General features: G+C 35.1%; 1 protein-coding gene across 14 annotated transcripts in view; it reads left to right on the top strand.

Annotated features, from left to right (window-relative positions):
* PPP1R9A (protein phosphatase 1 regulatory subunit 9A) overlaps window positions 1-19,673 on the top strand; it is a 383,463-nt gene that overhangs the window by 320,218 nt on the left and 43,572 nt on the right. For all 14 annotated transcript variants that reach the window (XM_055347427.1, XM_055347430.1, XM_055347426.1 and 11 more), the window contains 4 exons: window positions 14,329-14,382; window positions 16,886-17,115; window positions 18,621-18,717; window positions 18,818-18,989. In XM_055347427.1, the coding sequence (XP_055203402.1) occupies window positions 14,329-14,382; window positions 16,886-17,115; window positions 18,621-18,717; window positions 18,818-18,989 (553 nt within the window). The remainder of the gene's footprint in view (window positions 1-14,328; window positions 14,383-16,885; window positions 17,116-18,620; window positions 18,718-18,817; window positions 18,990-19,673) is intronic.

Here is a 19,673-nt window from a genome sequence, read left to right as displayed (position 1 = left end):
CTAACACAGGAACAGAAAACCAAACACCGCATGTTCTCACTCATAAGTGGGAGTTGAACAATGAGAAGATATGGGCACAGGGAGGGGAATGTCACATACCAGGGCCTGTCAGGGGGCAAGGGGAGGGATAGCATTAGAAATACCTAATGTAGATGATGGGTTGATGGGTGCAGCAGCCTAGCATGGCACATGTATACCTATGTAACAAACCTGCATGTTCTGCACATGTATCCCAGAACTTAAAGTATAATAAAAAAAGAAAAAATAATGTAAAAAATTGCCAACAAAAATAGTCCAGGACCATACACATTCACAGCTGAATTCTGTCAGACATTCAAAGAAGAATTGGTACCAATCCTATTGACACTTTTCCAAAAGACAGAGAAAGAGGGAATCCTTCCTAAATCATTCTCTGAAACTGGTATCACCCTAATACCCAAACCGGGAAAGAACATAACAAAAAAAGAAAACTACAGTCCAACATCCCTGATGAACATGGGTGCAGAAATTCTCAACAAAATACTAGTGAACTGAATCCAACAGTATATCAAAAAGATAACCTACCATGATCAAGTGGATTTCATACCAGGGATGCAGGAATGATTTAACATATGCAAGTCAATAAATGTGATACATCACATAAACAGAATTAAAATTTAAAAATCACATGGTCATCTCAATAGATGCAGAAAAAGCATTTGACAGAATCCAGCATCCCTTTATGATGAAAACCATCAGCAAAATAGGCATAGAAGAGACATACCTTAAGGTAATAAAAGCCATCTATGACAGACCCACAACCAACATTATACTGAGTGGGGATAAGTTGAAAGCATTCCCCGTGAAAACTGGAACAAGACAAGGATGCCCACTTTCAGTACTTGCATTCAACATAGTACTGGAAGTCCTAGCCAGAGCAAACAAGAAAAAGAAAGAAAAAAAGGGCATCCAAATCAGTGAAGAGGAAGCCAAACTGTCACTGTTTGCTGTTGGTATGATTGTATACCTAAAAAACTCTAAAGACTCATCCAAAAAGTTCCTAGAACTGGTAAATGAATTCAGCACAGTTTCAGGATACAAAATTACTATACACAAATCAGTAGCTCTGCTATACACCAACAGCGACCAAGCTGAGAATCGAATCAAGAACTCAACGCCTTTCACAATAGCTGCAAAGAAAAATAAAATACTTAGGAATATACCTAACCAAGAAGGTAAAAGACCTCTATAAGGAAAACTACAAAACACTGCTGAAAGAAATCATAGACGACACAAACAAATGGAAACACATTCCATGCTCATGGCTGGGTAGAATCAATATTGTGAAAATGACCATATTGCAAAAAGCAATCTACAAATTCCTTGCAATTCCCATAAAAATACCACCATCATTCTTCACAGTACCATTCAGGACTAAAATTCATATGGAACCAAAAAAGAGCCCACATAGCCAAAGGAAGGCTAAGCAAGAAGAACAAATTTGGAGGCATCAGATTACCCAACTTCAAACTATACTATCAGTCGCCGATATAGCATGGTACTGGTATAAAATTAAGCACATCCAATGGAGCAGAATAGAGAACCCAGAAATAAACCCAAATATTTACAGCCAACTGATGTTCGACAAAGCAAACAAAAACGTAAAGTGGGGAAAGGACACATTACTAACAAATGGTGCTGGGATAATTGGCCAGCCAGATGTAGAAGACTGAAACTGGATGCTCATCTCTCAACTTAATACAAAAATCAACTCAAGATGGATCAAAGACTTAAATCTAAGATCTGAAACCATAAAAATTCTAGACGATAACATCAGAAAAACTCTTCTAGACACTGGCTTAGGCAAAGAGTTCATGACCAAGAATCCAAAAGCAAATGCAACAAAAACAAAGGTAAATAGATGGGACGTAATTAAACTAAAAAGCTTCTGTTCAGTGAAAGAAACAATCAGCAGAGTAAACAGACAATCCACGGACTGGGAGAAAGTCTTTGCCATCTATACATCTGACAAAGAACGAATATCCAGAATCCACAAAGAACTCAAACAAATCAGCAAGACAAAACAAACAATCCCATCAAAAAGTGGGCTAAGGACATGAACGAATAGACAGTTCTCAAAAGAAGATAAACAAATGTCCAACAAACATGGAAAAATGCTCAACATCACTAATTATCAGGGAAATGTGAATCAAAATCACAATGTGATACCACCTCACTCCTGCAAGAATGGCCATAATCAAAAAATCAAAAAATAACTGATGTTGGCATGGATATGGTGAAAAGGGAACAACTTTTACACTGTTGGTGGGAATGTAAACTAGTACAACCACTATGGAAAACAGTGTGGAGATTCCTTAAAGAACTAAAAGTAGATCTATCATTTGATCCAGTGGAAAAGAACTCATTGTATGGAAAAGATACTTGCACATACATTTTTATAGCAGTACAATTTGCATTTGCAAAAATATGGAACCAGCCCAAATGCCCATCAATCAATGAGTGGATAAAGAAAATGTGGTTTATATGTACCATGGAATACTACTCAGCCATAAAAAGGAAAGAAATAATGGCATTCACAGCAACCTGGATGGAATTGGAGACTATTATTCTAAGTGAAGTAACTCAGGAATGGAAAACCAAACATTGTATGTTCTCACTTAAATGTGGGAGCTAAGCTATGGGTACACAAAGGCATGAGTGATAAGTTGGACTTTGGGGACTCAAGTGAAAAGGTGGGGTGGCAAGAGGTTAAAGACTACACATTGGGTTCAGTGTACACTGCTCAGGTGATGGGTTTACCAAAACCTCAGAAATCACCACTAAAGAATTTTTTAATGTAACCAAACACCACCTGTTCCCCAAAAACCTATTATAACAACAACAAAAAAAATTTTAACTGCCACAAAGATTATATTTGCTTCAATATAAATTAGGAAGTTTTTCCGTATTTTTTTATTTTCAGAAATTACTTTTATAAAAGAGACTTAATGATGTAGATAAGATAGAAAGTTCCGTTCCTGGAAGTTTGTTATTATTCAGCTTTTAATTCAGCATATTAAAGGTAATGGCAAAAACCACAATTACTTTTGCACTAACCTTATATAAACCATCTGTGCATTAGTGGAGGAATATTTTAAGTACCTTTCATAATAATAATTACTCTGTTCAAGTTTTCAATTTCAGGGGGACAAGTTTGGTATTTTGCATTTTTCAAGAAATTTAGATATTTCCTTTAGGCTATTATACTTATTAACTTATATTTTTATAAAATGATTTTTAAGTATTGAAGTATTTTATAAGTAGTTATCCCTTTTATATTCTTTCTTCTCTTTATTTGAATATTTTTACTTTTTTAGGTTTTTTTGTAGAATTTTATCTGTCATTCTAGCTTTTTAGTTCCTAATTGTTTCTTCTTTGATTAAAAAAAAGAAAAAAACAAAGACCAATATTTCTTTTTTCTTTCTTCTTTTTTTCTTCTTTGTTGATCAATTGCACTTAGTTTATTTATTTTTAATAACTCTTACATTCTGACACCTGTACTGATTTTTTTCTGAATATTGCTTTAACTACATGTCACAATTTTTTACATGTAGAATGCCATTGTTATTTATATGTATTTTTTCTTGCAATTTTCTTTTTAACAAAAGAATGATATAGTGTTTTTTTTCATTTTCCAGACATATAGAACTTTATTTTGCTATATTGTATTATGGGTTGCAACTTTATTGCACTCTGATCAGAAAACATATTCCATATAATAGCTATTGTGTAGAATTTTTTAAGATATTTTATATTAATAGCTTGATACATAAATAGTTTTTATTTAATAATCATTTATGCAAAAAGCACCGTTGTTCCATATTTAGATGTGAAGTTTATGTGTGTGTATGTGTATATATATATATATATTTTTTTTATGGTTTTTTGGTTTTTTTTTTGAGATGGAGTCTCACTCTGTCTCCCAGGCTGGAGAGCAGTGGTGCCATCTCAGTTCACTGCAACCTCTGCCTCCTGGGTTCAAGTGATTCTCCTACTTCAGCCTCCCAAGTAGCTGGGATTACAAGTATGCGCCACCACACCCAGCTAATTTTTGTATTTTTAGTAGAGACGTGGTTTTGCCATGTTGGCCAGGCTGTTCTCAAACTCCTGACCTCAGGTGATCCGCCCACCTTGGCCTGCCAAAGTGGTAGGATTACAGGCATGAGCCACCATGCCCAGCCGTATTTTTTTTATATATAAATAAGATTAATAATACAAACACATATACACATTTTTTCTGTACTATGGCTTATATTTTGTCTATTTGATCTACCAAATCTGAAAAAGCATATATTAAAATCACCAGTTACCATCATTTATTTCTTCCTGTAATCCTACCAGTGGTAGTTTTAGATATTTTACATCTTTGTTGTTAACTGCATATATGTTGAGGATTATTACAACTTCTTTATTTATAATATCTCTCTTGTCCCTTATGGTGCACTTTGTCCCAAATTATATCTTGTCTCATAATAAAAAATTAACTCTGGCTTTCTTTTGCTTTATATTTGTTTCACAGCATCTATTTTTTCCATCTCATTATTTTCAACCATTCTGTATTCTTTTGTTTAAGTATGTTTCCTTTAGGCAACCTATTTCTACATCTTACTTTTATAATACTCTGGGAGTATTTTTCAGTTAGTTGGTGAGTTCAATGTATTTACATTAACCTTAATAACTTTAATATTAGAACTTATGTATGCCACCTTATTTCATATTTTATAATGTCCATTCTTTTTTCTTGTTTCTTTTTTAAGTCTTTCTACCTACTTGCCATTAGGTACATCAAATTTTCATCTGCTGCTTAAAAGTTATACATTTGTATTTTATTACCTTGACTTATTTTGACTTAGGTTATTTTTTCCTGGCAATATATAAAGCAGATCAATATCTATGTCTTTATCGTTTAACAAAATAATACCCATAGCATATCATCCTCTACCTCTCCTCTTGTTGCCAACTTTTTGTATTTCAGGAGTTTTAGTTACATATATTTGTAAGTGTAATTTTTACAAAATAATTAGTTCCAGCTCACCTATACTTCTTTCTATCCAACTGTAATGGGATTCTGGTGCTGCCCTAGTGTTAATTCACTATTATCTCTGGTGCTGCAGCTTACCTACCACATTACACCAAAGGTTTCTACCAAAGGCACCAAAGGATAATAAGTTAGTGTCTAGGAGGTCTAAGCTTCAGGGCCTGAAATAGGCTATCCCTGATGTACCTCCAGATACAGGCTTACCCAGGTTATGTGGAGAAACCTAAAGATTAAATTGCTGGCCCCCATTCCTGGTTACTGTACTCTCCTGCTTCAGATCCTCAGTTTTCCAAAGACATCTGCAACTACTTGTGTTCTGTATGAGTTTCTCATCAGCTGTTTTATTAATTGATGAATAAGACCCTGAAGCCCATACAAAGTCTATTTTTCTTTTTTGGCATCTCCGAAGTTGAATTCAAGAGAGACAGGGAATAGCTCATGTTAGTTTGCTATGTTGTACTGCACTGGCACTTTCCCCCTCCCTAACTTTGTATTTTTATTTATTCCATCATCCTATTTCTCTTAGGAATGTTTGATTACTCATATTCTAACTTCTTGAAACCAATGCTGAATTTATTGTCATACTTGATTGTTTAAATATGAGAGCAGTTAAAATTATGAACCTGTCTCTTATTATGCCTTTGGCCACATCTCGTTTCAACGTGCGTTCTTCTCATTTTCATCACTTCATAAATAGTCTATATTTTTTATTTTTACTTTCATTTTCTCTTTGACTTGAACAATTGGGGAAACTTTTTAATTTGTAACTTTTTAATCTATTTAATGTTTTATTACATTGAGGCCAGATAATAGTGTCTTTTCAAGTTTTTCTTTTTTTCAATGTGTTGCTTTTATTGTAGACTAATACTGGTGTTTTTGGTAAAAGCGACACGATGTGTTTTAGATCATCTGGATCCATATTCATTTTTCCTTAATCTAGGAAATTGAGAATTATATATACTGAAATTATACCTCATTGTTGTATTTTGTGTCTTACAGCTTTGGTTATCTATGTTGATAGCATGTTGAAAGTACATAAAATATGACTTCAAGATTTATCAACCTTTAAGTATACTTTGATGTTAATATTCTTACTGCTACTTTTGTTTGCAGTTGCTGGATAAACACCAGTGTATAAGTGTGTGCCTATTTTTAACATAAACATAATTGTAGAACTTTGTTTTATAGTAGCTTTAAAATAATATAATCACCTGTGGTTCCAGCTATTCAGAGGGCTGAGGTGGGAGGATCACGTTAGCCTGGGAGGTAGAGGCTTCAGTTGAGTGGTGATTGTGCCATTGCACCCCAATCTTTGCAAGAGAGTGAGACCTTGTCTCAAAATAAATAAACAAATAAAAATATAATATTGGAATCTGTATTTTTTACAAGAAAATTTAACCAATTTAAGTTTATAATTATAATTATGCAAGATATAGGTGTTCCCACCTTATTTTATGCTATATGTTTCTTTTATGTTTATTGGCTTTCACACTAAGGCTTGTCTTTAAGTTTTTGAAAAGTGTTTAGAAATTTAAGGACAAAATAAAAATTAAAATATTAAAAATGAAATTAAAATTTAATTTAAAAATTAAAAATTAAGAACAAAATATAATTTGAATTCAGATAATCATTTGAATGTTTCATATGGAAGATTTTGGTACAATCTTGGGTTCTAAGTGAGATTATTAAAATATAATTGTTACTTTTTTAAAAACTTATGTTTTTTGTTAGTTTTCTAATGATATTTACAACAGATAGTTATACTTTCAGGTTAATCAGTATCCACTATTATTCCTTTTAAAGAATAATTTCTTCATTCTTATATTCTGAATTTTTTCTCATTCTCAGAGTATATCTTTAAGTAATTTGTTAAGTATTTGTGGAGGATATAGTTTCCATGAGCTTCCCATACTGAGAATGACATTCTAATTCATTTATGAACTTTTTCCCTGAAAAAGTGGTAGGGCAAGTTTTATTGTTTTAAGAGTGTTTTAAAGGAAAAGTCTAACATAAAGCTTGTATTTGGATGCTTGTATTGTTTTCACCTTGTACTTTAAAAATCTTTAGCACAATTTATTGAAGTAGGCCTTCTTTCATTGATTATTTGTCTTTTTAATTTGCTTTCATTGCTCTGTTTTTGTTTTGTTTTCATTTTAGTTCATTAATGTTTCCTTCAGTTTTTTTCCTATTTCTGTTTTTTTTCTAGAAATACTGTCATCAGTATCTATTACGTTTTTTATGGTTTTATTTTGTCTTTTTTTCTGTGTCTGAGATTGTTTCTTAAATTTGTCTTGTCATATCAGCGATTTTATTTTTTATAGCATTAATTATGCTTTTTGTTAATTTTTTATTGGGTAAAATATACATGTATAGTTTACTGTCTTTACCATTTTAAGTGTACAGTTTAATTGTAATTAAATATGCTTTTAAATTCAAATTCATTTATGCTTTTTAGCACTTCTAACATGACTTAATTCTCTTATTAAATGTTTAGTCTTCTTACTCTTCATTCTTTCTCGCTTTTCTTTACTTTCTCTTCAGCCTAGAATTTCAAAAAGTGATCTTAAAATATTTTTTTACTTGTGGGATACATCATTTTCACAAGTTTACTTATTTGTGTGTTCAAGTTGATATTTTCTTTACCTCGATTTGCAGTATTTGTTAATAGAGCTAAGGTGACCTGTTTTTTCTTTCCTTATCTTGAAATGAGACAAAAATCTTTTAGTAATTGGTTAGTCAGTAATTATTCACTTTTTGATTATGAATCTCATTTCTAGACTTAGATCAGGAGGGATATTTAGGTGCCTCGTTTCCAGCCCAGTTGCTATTTTCTAGCAGTCTGACATCTAGGGCAATTCTCTGTACTAAGGTCAGGTACTCCCAAGTATTGCCACACAGTTCTCTAAGTTAAAGAGATAAAAAACGTAATTTCCAGTCTTCACTGCTAGCAAGGCACTTACTGAAGCCACCCATGTCTATATAGGTCTGCAGCTGAAAGTATGCAGTGTGCCATGCATCAGACACCTTCCTGCATTTCCCCCTAACAGTCGCTTTCTGAGCAAATATGGAATACTGAGGAAGTTAGAGAGCCCAGTTTGAGGCCCCATTCCTGGGCAAGACAGTAGGGGTTGTCCACTTTTTGCTTGGGACAGAATGGATCTCAAGCCATCAGTGAGGGTGGTACAAAGTGTCTCCCTGATGTCAGAGGGGATCTTGGATAGATTATTCTTAATTCAACTTCATGACTCTTTTATATTCTATGAACTGTTGTTTTTAGTTGTGGTGTTCATTTTTGGATTATGAGTTTTTTTGTTTTTAATGTGATTACACTGGCAGTTTAATGGAAGGTACGGCGAGGCTGGCTCAGGAACTGTTAGCCAGGTGCCATTTAAAGTGACTGTCCAATTTCTCCCTTGCCATTCCTCCTCAGGAGTCACAGCAATTGCAACAATTAAAAAAATTCGACATTTCTCTTGAAGAAAAAATGGAGTCTAAAAGTTGGTTTATTTTATTTATTTAATTCTATGAAAAAGAATCTAGAAAAGTTATAAAATGCATGGGATAATAACATTAAGTTATCTTTATGGAAGTTGCCACTACCATGTAGGGAAGCTATAAATTGCTGCCTACTTAATAGCAAACAGTTACTTATTTAAAAAAGAGCTGTGATTACAGGCCATCAACTACATCCAGCAGCGGCATCATTAATAACAAGTTTATGAGTACCTACTTAGGGAGTGACCTTGTTAGAGAATCTCACCCTGTGCTACATATGCTGCCATTAGTGTTACCATTCAGATTAGATTGCCATATTGTTCAGTCAGCCAGTTTTAGTTCATTTTGCATACATGATTCCCTAAGTAAAACACTTTCATTAATACTGGATAGATACCATATGTAAACTTTTCAGCAGAAATTACAAAGAAATATGGCAAAGCTTCATCTTAACACCAAAATGTAGTTAAAAACAGCTTTGATTTCTTTTGTGAAGCCACATTGTTGTAGGTAAGACATACATCACTCAAATACTCACAAAGATAACTAAAAATTTAGATCCCAATCTAGAAAGCACTTTATAAAGTTCTATGCAAATATTAGTTATTGATTTGCTTTTGTAAAGCAACAGCAGAAAACGTTGCCCTTATCTGATTGTAATATTTCTAGAACTAGAGCTCTCTTAAAACATTTCCTGCAAAGATATTTTTCACTTTTTAAAGAAAAATGTTTCCATGCTCTCACAGGATAAGTAGAGAGAGGGCAAAAGTTCAGTCTCACTATTTAAGTTTCTGTGTAAAGGATGTTTCTATTTCTAGCACAGTTATATTTGGATTATATTGATCTGGTAATATGAGTGCATGTTCTGTATTCATCTTTTTGGAAAAAAATTATACACAGCAGGTACACCTTCAGAATGTTAAATGAAAGCTCCTGTTCTCATAGGAATGTGTATGTTTATTTATGCTGAAATCCTGAGGTGCATATCTATGGCTTTCATATTAAAGATGACGGAAGAGATGAAAATGATGGTCTTGTAAGTTAAAAGACTTTGACCTGCAGTCCTTAACCTTTTCTTTTTATTTACGCCCTCCTAATCCCAACTCTTTTCTCCAAACCTAGCTTCTCTGAAGCCCAAAAACTCCAACAGGCATCTCAGGCTCTATTTCTATTAACCAGCCCTGTTGACCTTCTATCCCTGCAGTCAGCCTGCCTGACCATTCTTGCAAACTCTTGGACCTGTACTTTGAAAAGGTTATTGATTCTTGACATAAATCTCTTAAACATGTGGAAAGGGAACTGCTCTAGAATAAGAAAACTCAACCTTTTACCAACTATGCTTCGTTTGTCAAGGTCCTTCACCCCTGTGAAAAGCAATTTTCTTTTCCTCATGAAATGGAGATAACTTGGGTCCATCTTGCTCACTTTGCTTGGAAAGTAGGGTCCACGTCTGGACAAACAGGCCAAAGACACATGACATCTGATCTGGCTATAGGAACAAAAGACTAAACAAGCCATCCAGCAGCAGGTTGCCTCTGACCTTTCTCACAGGGTGATCTGGAGAATTCTTACAAGGTGTTTTTATTAATCTCCCTGAAGTATCTTGAAAGTAGATCCTATGTCATGTTCGTGTATCCTCAGTGATTAGCATAGTACCTAGCACGTAGTCTCAGTCACTAAAGGCCAATTGATTATTAAGGGAGGTGGAGGTCTGCTTTCTAAGCTTCATTAATAATAACAGCAGCTGATCGAGCACCATTTTGCATTCACTGTCAGAATGCTCAGAGACTACCAGAAGTGATCCATGGTTTCCAGTTGGAGTAATAACTTCTCATCTGAGAGGTTATGATGATGACATATGGCTTGGGGTTTGGGGGAAGATTAAATGAAAAATATATCCCAAAGCAACTGGTTCAGTTAGATACATGGTTAAGGGCGGAACAGAGGTAGGAAGAGTCAAATCTGGTTTTGTTTCAGCTCCATCACCTGTTTCTAGTGGGAACTTGAAAAGGCGTGTGACTTCCCTGAGCCTCTTTCCTCATCTGAACCATGAGGTTCACAACACCTGCCCTGCCTCCCCCAGTCATTTACAATGATAAAGGGAGATGATTAAAAATAAAGGGGACTACAAATGTAAGAAATTTAGTATTAGTGGAAAGAACCATGGGCTGGGATTTCTAAAACCTGGCTTTGGCGCCTAATAGCCTTCCAAGGTAAGCTCACTAGACAGAGGTCCACACTATATAAAACAAAAAGGGTTCAGTTAGTGTATTTTGATACTTTTCTTGTCAAAAGTGATGGATTTGTAGAAATTATCTTAATGTACATTAAGAGTTAAAATAATCACATATTTTTAATTTTAGGCTTATGTGTACTAAGAAAATCTTGTCCATTCTGAATAATGTGAATTTACACAATTCATTCTGCTTTCCTATATGTAAAGAATTTAGCTATACTTAGTAACACTCCAAACTTTGCACAGTTGTTCTCACCTCACTGCTAATTAGTTCCGTTCCCTCCTGTTATCCATTTTTGGTGAGATGGAAAGGGTAGAATAGATCAACATGGGCTGTTTCACAGTTTTACCTGGGTTTGTCCCACAATTTGTGGATTAATCTAGTGTATTTATTCACAAGAAGGAAAATATTGGCTCAGACAAGAATTTCTAAGCTCTGCAACCTTGACAACTACCTTCAGGTTCTTTGTTTCATTAATGTCACAGCTGTTGTATGTGAAAGGGCCCTTGGAGTTCCTCACATCTAGCATTTTTCATATGGGAAACTGAGGCCCAGAGAAGCAACTTATAGAAGACACAGTGATCTGAGAAAAGAAAGTCCAAAATGCCAACAAGCTGCATGCCACGTATTTGGTTACCCTACGAGGAGTTAATAAAATCTGTCACTTGCCCATAGTGCAGTGTTCATTGTGGAATCTGCCCTTTTGATTTCTTGCTTCTCTTTAAATTGAATCAGAGGTGTTCATTTTACTTCAGGTGTGACATTCTACAGCAGTTAGCACATTTAACTGAGAGGTGAAGCTGGGGTAATCATATTTGAGTTATTCAGATCATTCTTTCTTGGTCCTGGCTGAGTTTATTGAGGACATACTATATGCTAGCCACTGTGCTAAGTGCTTTATATGGGTTATATCACTTAATCATCCAATAAGGAAGGTTATGACTTATAAGGAACTGAATTTTACAGGCAAGGAAAGTGAAATAAAAGAGGTTAAGTAATTTTCTAATGCTCATAGAGTACATGGTAGACCAGAGATGAATTCAAGCAGTCTAGGTTAACTACTCTTCATGCTTGGCACGTGGTTGAAAGAACAAGAAGTAGATCTTGTCAACAGCGATTGCAAATCCTCTAAAATCACCTAAGTGTATGGATTTTCTAGATGCCTTAGCACATAGCCATATATGTTTGTGTGCATATACGTTATTTGTTTTTGTAGATTTATATATAAATAATATGTCTAATGTCTAAGTACTTTTGCCCTTTTTTACGTTATTAGTTTATACTGGTGGGGGAGATTAGCCCTAATATTTATTAGAGGGAGAAAAAGTCATTTTTACAGCATCCTGCACATAGCAACTCTTCAACGAATGCCTATTGAATTCATCCTTATTTTCTAAGGAAAGTGGCAATGGATCAGAACGAGAAGATCCAGGTTTTAGTTCTGGTTTTAATGGTGATTCACTGTGAGGAAAAGACCAGGTTGGCTGTCTTCTCCAATCTTTAGTCTTCCCGTGTCTAAAATGAGTTCAGAAGAGCCTACAGTTGGAGCGTCCACTGGGCATTCAAGCCTATCTGACTGGCTAGCCTGGTGTGTCAGGATTCCAAAAGATCCATCCAGACTAGGACTTAGGATGAGTATAGACCTCATCAGTGAAGGGGTAGGGAATTGCAGGGATTTCTGAGCAGCACTGTTGTGTCTTTATACCTTCTTCCAATCTAGTCATTGAGAAAACTTGTGATTAGGTTCCTTGCCAGGTGCACTAATACTCTGAGCATCTGCTAAAGGCAGGTAAGTAAGAATTGTACCACTTGTGCTGTGGTAAGAAACTAAAAGAGCCAGATTTTGTGCCTTATAAAAATAACATTTCCACATAGGGTCCTACTCTAGAAACTGTTCAAGCATAGAAGCCCCTAGGAGCCAGTGAGGGTGCAAGGAGCAATAGCCACACCAGCAAGATGGCCAGAGTGACCAGGTCAGGAAGAATGTAAGCAGTGTGAGTGCAGCAGAATCAAACTGAAAAGTTTCAAAATCACTCTCAGCACCAAGAGCAGTAACAAGAGCTGTGGCAGTGCAGACCTCATGCCTTTTGCATAACAGGAGGGAGCACTTTACAAGGAACTTAGGAACCCTCAGGTTCTGGGCAGTTAGCCACAGGCATCCAAGGGGGTCGAATAGACCTGTCCTTGGTTCTTCCATCTTCCCTTTATCATCCTTCCCATGTATCCCCATGAACTTGGTAAAAACCCAAGGGAATACAGGTGGCAAACCCAAGAGAGGGCTGAGGTTTATGAGGTGCTGTGGTCTCCACAGGTTCACATTGCTAGTCTGAAAACTCCACATTTCTGTCCTTCTGTCAGACTCACTCACTTCTGATAAGAAAACCTCTTAGCCTTACTTGATTACAGTAATAGTAAAAGTTTATGGTCCCTCATGTACAGTCTTAAATCCAAAATGCTCCCAGTCTTTTTTGTAATTTTGTGTCAAACTAATTTAGTGGTACAACCTGACCTAACAGGATGCTATTTACAGTCTTTATGTACCTCGCTTAGTGGGAATATTCATGTTTGGTGGCAAAAATAATGCATGTGTTTTTGACTATAGAGTGCCTCCAAAGACCCTGCTGTGGATAATAAGCAATTTGTAGAAGATACATCGTAACTACTTTTCTGAAGTTGGAAGAATGCTGACTTCCAAAATCATCTGGCCCCAAGGATTTCAGACAAGAAATTGTGAACCCATAAGTTGTTTTTCTTAAATTTGGGAGTGTTTATTGATCCCCTAAGGAAACGAATGATTCGTTCAGTTCCTTCTTCTTCCCTTACAAAGAAAACAAAGCTGGGGGGGAGGGACAAGCAAAACAAATGTAAACTGTGACTCTTATGCTAATAAGCTGTAGCAGAAGCTGTTGGGGTTCTGAGTCTTCAAAAGGAGCAGATCTTTTGGAGGACAGAAATCTGGATCTGTACCTTTCCTGCAATTAAAAGAAAAAAATATGTATTAGAGATTTCCCCGTGCAACTGCAGTCCTCCTCCTCTCTCCCTTTGCAGTGGAGCTGCTGATCAGAATGTGCTTGCAACTCACAGGACCATAGCGCCACCTTTCTTGCAGATTTGGAATAAATCTTCACACTTCCAGGTTTGGAATTAAATCACACTATCAGCTCACTTGCCTGTGTATGCCGTTCAGTTAGCTAGACTTAGCAAGGAAACAGTTCCTTGACGCTCAAATCATAAAGGAAGAGCTGCAAAGAGGGCAATAAAAAGTGTTTTCTTCTCTTGGTCCCTGAGCAATTAAATTGGTAACCTAATCTGATGTTAGGGAGTATAGACCATAAACTGTGTTTAATTAGTTTGCACCCAGTGTCATTTCACACAGTAGACACTTTAATTTACAACTTGCTGCACTGCAGCACTTTTCTAGGCCTTTTACTATGTAATAAGGCATTCTTGTAGCTGCTGAGGCTTTACAATTATAGATACTTTCTTAGTTCAGATTTTTTCTTTCTTTTCAATTTTCAGTTGCAAATCAAACATGCAGTTACAGAAGCAGAGATTCAAAAATTGAAGACCAAGGTAAGCACCGAAACATGGTGTTTGAATTTTACTTTTTAAACTTCAGATACTATGAATAAATCCAATCCTAGGACTAAAGGATTTGTCCCTGTATATTTGAAAGAATACAAATGTGATAGATTCATTTTCACTGTCAGGTACATAGACAAACCTGCCAGTGAGAGCAAACACCCACATCCCCCTCAGTGCAAATAACACAATATTTTAGATATATATATTTATGTATTTGCACATATGTGGCCTCTGAGATTTCCTTAAAAAGTAATATTTTTAATGGTTCAAGCATGCAAAGTATGTTTTGATTACTAATTCCTTAAGCAAAGCTACTATATCTCCTCTTTACTTACCTTATTATAAATAGATTTAATCATTTGTAGGAACAAATTTAGTATAGCACATCAATGTTTTATAAACCATTTCTAATTTCTAATAATTAAATCTTATAAACTTAATACATGCATAATTTAAGTGCCAGGTACTACTGGAAATTTTTAGTTGTTTGGTTCACATAATTTAAATTTGTGGGGGAGAAAAGGTCTTGATAAAAGGGAGTATGTATTATTAGTCTATATATTTTCGTTGACAAACTTTAAGGCACTCGTATGAGACACAATTCTAGCAATTTTGTTTAGTTTTATCAAATATACAGTTTCAAAGATTTAAAAATATTTTTTAAATTACTTTTAAAGCAATATTCTTTATTGTTTCGATGGTCTTTTAAAAATTAAAACATAATTACCCTCCCCCGCCCCCAATCACCACCACCACTACCACTAATGATCTCTTTTGTTGTTCACATTGAACACTTGTTTTGGTTTCTCCATGTGTTTTAAATGGAGATGAATTAGCAAGGCTATTTTGGTTAAATGCTATTCTCAGCTAATTCACTCTGCAGCTCTTTAGTCAAAATACGACTATACATCATTCACGGTGTTAGTCCAGCTCCGTGAATAATAATTTTAAATTAGTGGCGGTTGCTAAATAAACAACTTGATACAAAACATTGCTTAATAAAAGATGCAGTAAATAACCTATTCCTGTTTAAAATTGTCATTGTCTCTTGACATAGAAAGAATTGAAGATTTTTTAAATTGTTGTTTTAAAAAGGTCTCTTTTTCCCTGTGATTGTGAATGTTTTAATGGCGCTTATGTATTAGACTATAGACATTTAACTTAGAAAATACTATAAATTAGCATTTTATATTTTTTCATCATTATATTGGCATGTAATATCCACAGATTCGCACTTTATTATGATTCTTTATTATTCATTTTGATAATAGAATTCCTAATCTTGACATTGTTTTGGATGCTTTCTAACTTTGTAAACTGTTTTGCAAATGTGTTTAGTTAAAAATATTTGCAAAAACATAGATGTGTGTATATATAAATACATGTTTACTTTTGCTAAGTGCTATATGATTTTGAACATTAATAGTTTATAATGACTTTGCATGCATTTGAGCTTTAAAGAAGGCATATAAAGTAGATAAAGTACCAGTTTGAAGGCCAGAGAGTTATTGGGAATGACTTTTGAGCCCTCACCTAAATGATCAGTCCTGGATTTCTGTAGAAATGAGGGTATTAGACTAGTTTACTGTCTATTCCTAAGAGTCCCTAGAAGCAGAAAAACAAAAAGCTGGTTATGGCTTTCTGTTCCGTGGGAGGGAATTAAATTAACCAAGCAAAAATTTATACTTTTACTTACACTATCTTTTATATTTTTATGGGAATTGAGGCTTATAAAGCTTGAGAAATTCATTACACTACATGTAAAATAATGAGCTATAGAATATGTTCATGTTCCTTGAAATAAAGAATGAAATAAGATCACCAAAAGGGTTAAAAACAGAGTGAAAGTGGTTAATGTTTATCAGATGATTCTTATGCCCAAGGAGCTATTTCAAGCATACTGATGTGTTATATCACAATTCTGTTGTATGGATGATGTAATTGAGTCTTGGAGAACTTCAATTACATGTCCAAGGTTTAATGGCCAATAATGACAGAACTGGGATTCAAATCCATGCTGAATGACTCCAGAGATCCCCTCTTAACCATTAAGCCATACTGTGCTTCTAACTCTTCTCTCCTCCCTGGCCCTCTCCACTCCCTTTTTAGTTAATTTTTTATATGTAATTATATATTTTTTAAAAACTTTCAAAACATGTTGACATTCGTTGGATATATCAAACTCTGAAACATCTTTTACTGCTCACAGAATTTCAGATCACATGGTGTGATGGAAATATCATGTGAGGTGGAATCCAATCCATGTTTTATCACTTATCAAATGTGTGACCTTGGACAAATCATTTCACTTTTCAAGGCTTCCATTTTATCATCTGTGGAATTATAAAAATAATACCTGCTTTTCTCATCTCAAGTGGTTTCAGTGATTGTTTATGATAATAGAACTTGATCTTCAACATGCTATAAAAATGAGAGATTTTTGCCACAAAAGTGGCCAAATTATCTTTGCCTTGACATTTGCTTTCTCCAGCTGCAGGCAGCAGAAAATGAGAAAGTGAGGTGGGAACTAGAAAAAACCCAACTCCAACAAAACATAGAAGAGAATAAGGAAAGAATGTTGAAGTTGGAAAGCTACTGGATTGAGGCCCAAACGTTATGCCACACAGTGAATGAGCATCTCAAAGAGACTCAAAGCCAGTATCAGGCCTTGGAAAAGAAATACAACAAGGCAAAGAAGTTGATCAAGGATTTTCAACAAAAGTAAGCCGCTTCTAATAACTAAAGAATAGTTATGTTTGTCTAAAGAAGGTTTATGTCCAATAATTTTGTAATATCTAGTGGAACAGAAAAGATGACCTTAGAGATATCTTTCCTATCCAGGAGCATAGTTACAGCATAAATACACATTAAGTTTTGGAAGTCACTTCTATCACTTTTTCATGAGATTATGTTTTGTATATTTTATAGTTTTTGGCTACCAGGGCCTCTTTGCTATTTTTGATAATTAATCGTTGTTTATAACTGTTAAAACATCTGAATTTCTTTATTCTTTTTGAAACACCTCTGTGATTTAGAAGCAAGAAGCCCAGCGGAAAGTCATGCAGAATGACTGACTATTGGATGTGGAGCACGCAAGCCACAGCTGGGGCCTGAATCAGGCCGCTCCTCTCTATTCTTAGATCAGTAACTACAGAATTTCCCACTACAGACAGTGCACATATCGACTAGCAAGGCCCCCTGCCCTGCCACTCTGCATTTCTCAGCTGTTGAGAGAATCAGGAGGGCTTCCTTTCACTGCAGGGAGAGAGACCATTACCACATTCTGCTTTTGATTTTCAACAGCTGTTTCTGAGCTACTGCTCCTTTGCTTCCATCTCTTGGATCTTGGTGTAATGTCACGGAGACTGACCATGGAGATTTTTACTAGATTTTTTTCATCAGTTACTTCTGGCTAGTTAGAACAAATAAGTAGTACCAGTACCTTTTCTGGTCTTCCATGCCAAGCCTCAGAAGCTAAGCATGTATGTAAGATTAACCATATTTCTGTTATTTCCTATTATGTGAAAGACTGTTTTTAATATTTAAAAGAGATTGCTATCAAAAGTTTCTTGTTAAAAGGGGAGTAATTATTCTCTGTGACTATAAATTCAATACATCACTGTTTTAACTATTTGCCAAACTCTTTTTCATGAAATAATTTTATAGTAAATTTTGCTAAATTTGCATATTCTATTCCAGGTTTTCAAAATGGAGCTGTTTCTCTTCTCCCCATATTATCCTTAGGTCTATAAGTGAGTGCCCCTCTCGATGTTTCTGACCCACCCAGCCCCCTCTTCACTGTTATTCATAGAAATCTTAGAATTATCTTTTTCGAACTCTTATCTAGTTACATCAGTTTACTATACTATGCTTATGACATTGGAAAAATGGAATTATTTCTACCTGACAAGTAATTATCTCCACTAAATTACCCAACGTGGGTCATTAATGCAGTTGTTCCTATCTAAATATGTATGGGTGTTCTAGAATCAGGAGCTACAAAAGAAAATTATAGTAAGCAGAATCAAATCATTTTTCTTTGCCTTGTGACCCATTAAAGATGTTTTAGTTTCTTTCATTACTGTACTTTTTCCTCTAACTGATTGAATGTTGTCCATTTAAATAACTGTTCAGTTGCTTATCCTACTATGCAGTTTATTGTTTCAGATAAGAACTTTCATTTACTGAGTGTATGATATAATCAGAACTATTATTTTCTTCTTAAGAGAGCTTGATTTCATCAAAAGACAGGAAGCAGAAAGAAAGAAAATAGAAGATTTGGAAAAAGCTCATCTTGTGGAAGTGCAAGGCCTCCAAGTGCGGGTGAGTTGTGTTCCCTAAGACACTAAATAATAAGATGGTTTTGCTGTACTTGGAGGGGAGTGCTGGTTTAGAGTTTTATAAATGGATTTGTTTTTCCTAGATTAGAGATTTGGAAGCTGAGGTATTCAGGCTACTGAAGCAAAATGGGACTCAAGTTAATAATAATAACAACATCTTTGAGAGAAGAACATCTCTTGGTGAAGTCTCTAAAGGGGATACCATGGAGAACTTGGATGGCAAGCAGACATCTTGCCAAGATGGCCTAAGTCAAGGTTTGTTTAACCCAACCACAAAAATCATTTTTGATGACTGTGTAATTTGGCCTTTTATTTTTCTTTTTCTGACCCAGAGATTCAAAAGTTGGAAATACCTTCCTACTATGGGAAAGAAGAAAAGGCTTATCAAAATAGGAGTCAATCATTTTAGCTCTCGTCTTATCAAAAATAAATACTTTAATATGTAGCATTAACAAATCACAACTAAAGATAAGCCAAATACTATTTTAAAATCATCATACAATTGACAGATTTAATAAACTGCCTTACAAATTGTAGTTCATCCTATCTAGGATGAACTACACTACTTACGTGTTAATGACTAAGGTTTAGATTTTTTTTTTTTTTTTTTTTTTTTGAGAGTCTCACTCTGTCATCCAGGCTGGAGTACAGTGGTGCAATCTCAGCTCACTACAACCTTCGCCTCCCAGGTTCAAGCGATTCTCATGCCTCAGCCTCCCCAGTAGCTGTGACTATAGGCATGTGCTACCACATCTGGCTAATTTTTGTATTTTTAGTAGAGGTGGGCTTTTGCCTTGTTGGCCAGGCTGGTCTCGAACTGCTGACCTCAGGTGATCCACCTGCCTTGGCTTCCTAGAGTGCTAGGATTACAGGCATGAGCCACTGCACCCAGCCAAGCTTTAGAATGTTTAAGTCACTAGACTAAAGATCTTTTTCATA

Source organism: Gorilla gorilla, chromosome 6, assembly GCF_029281585.2.
Source record: "Gorilla gorilla gorilla isolate KB3781 chromosome 6, NHGRI_mGorGor1-v2.1_pri, whole genome shotgun sequence".
NCBI lineage: Eukaryota > Metazoa > Chordata > Mammalia > Primates > Hominidae > Gorilla > Gorilla gorilla.
The sequence above is the reverse complement of the archived record's forward strand: the minus strand, read 5'-3'. Positions and strand labels throughout refer to the sequence as shown.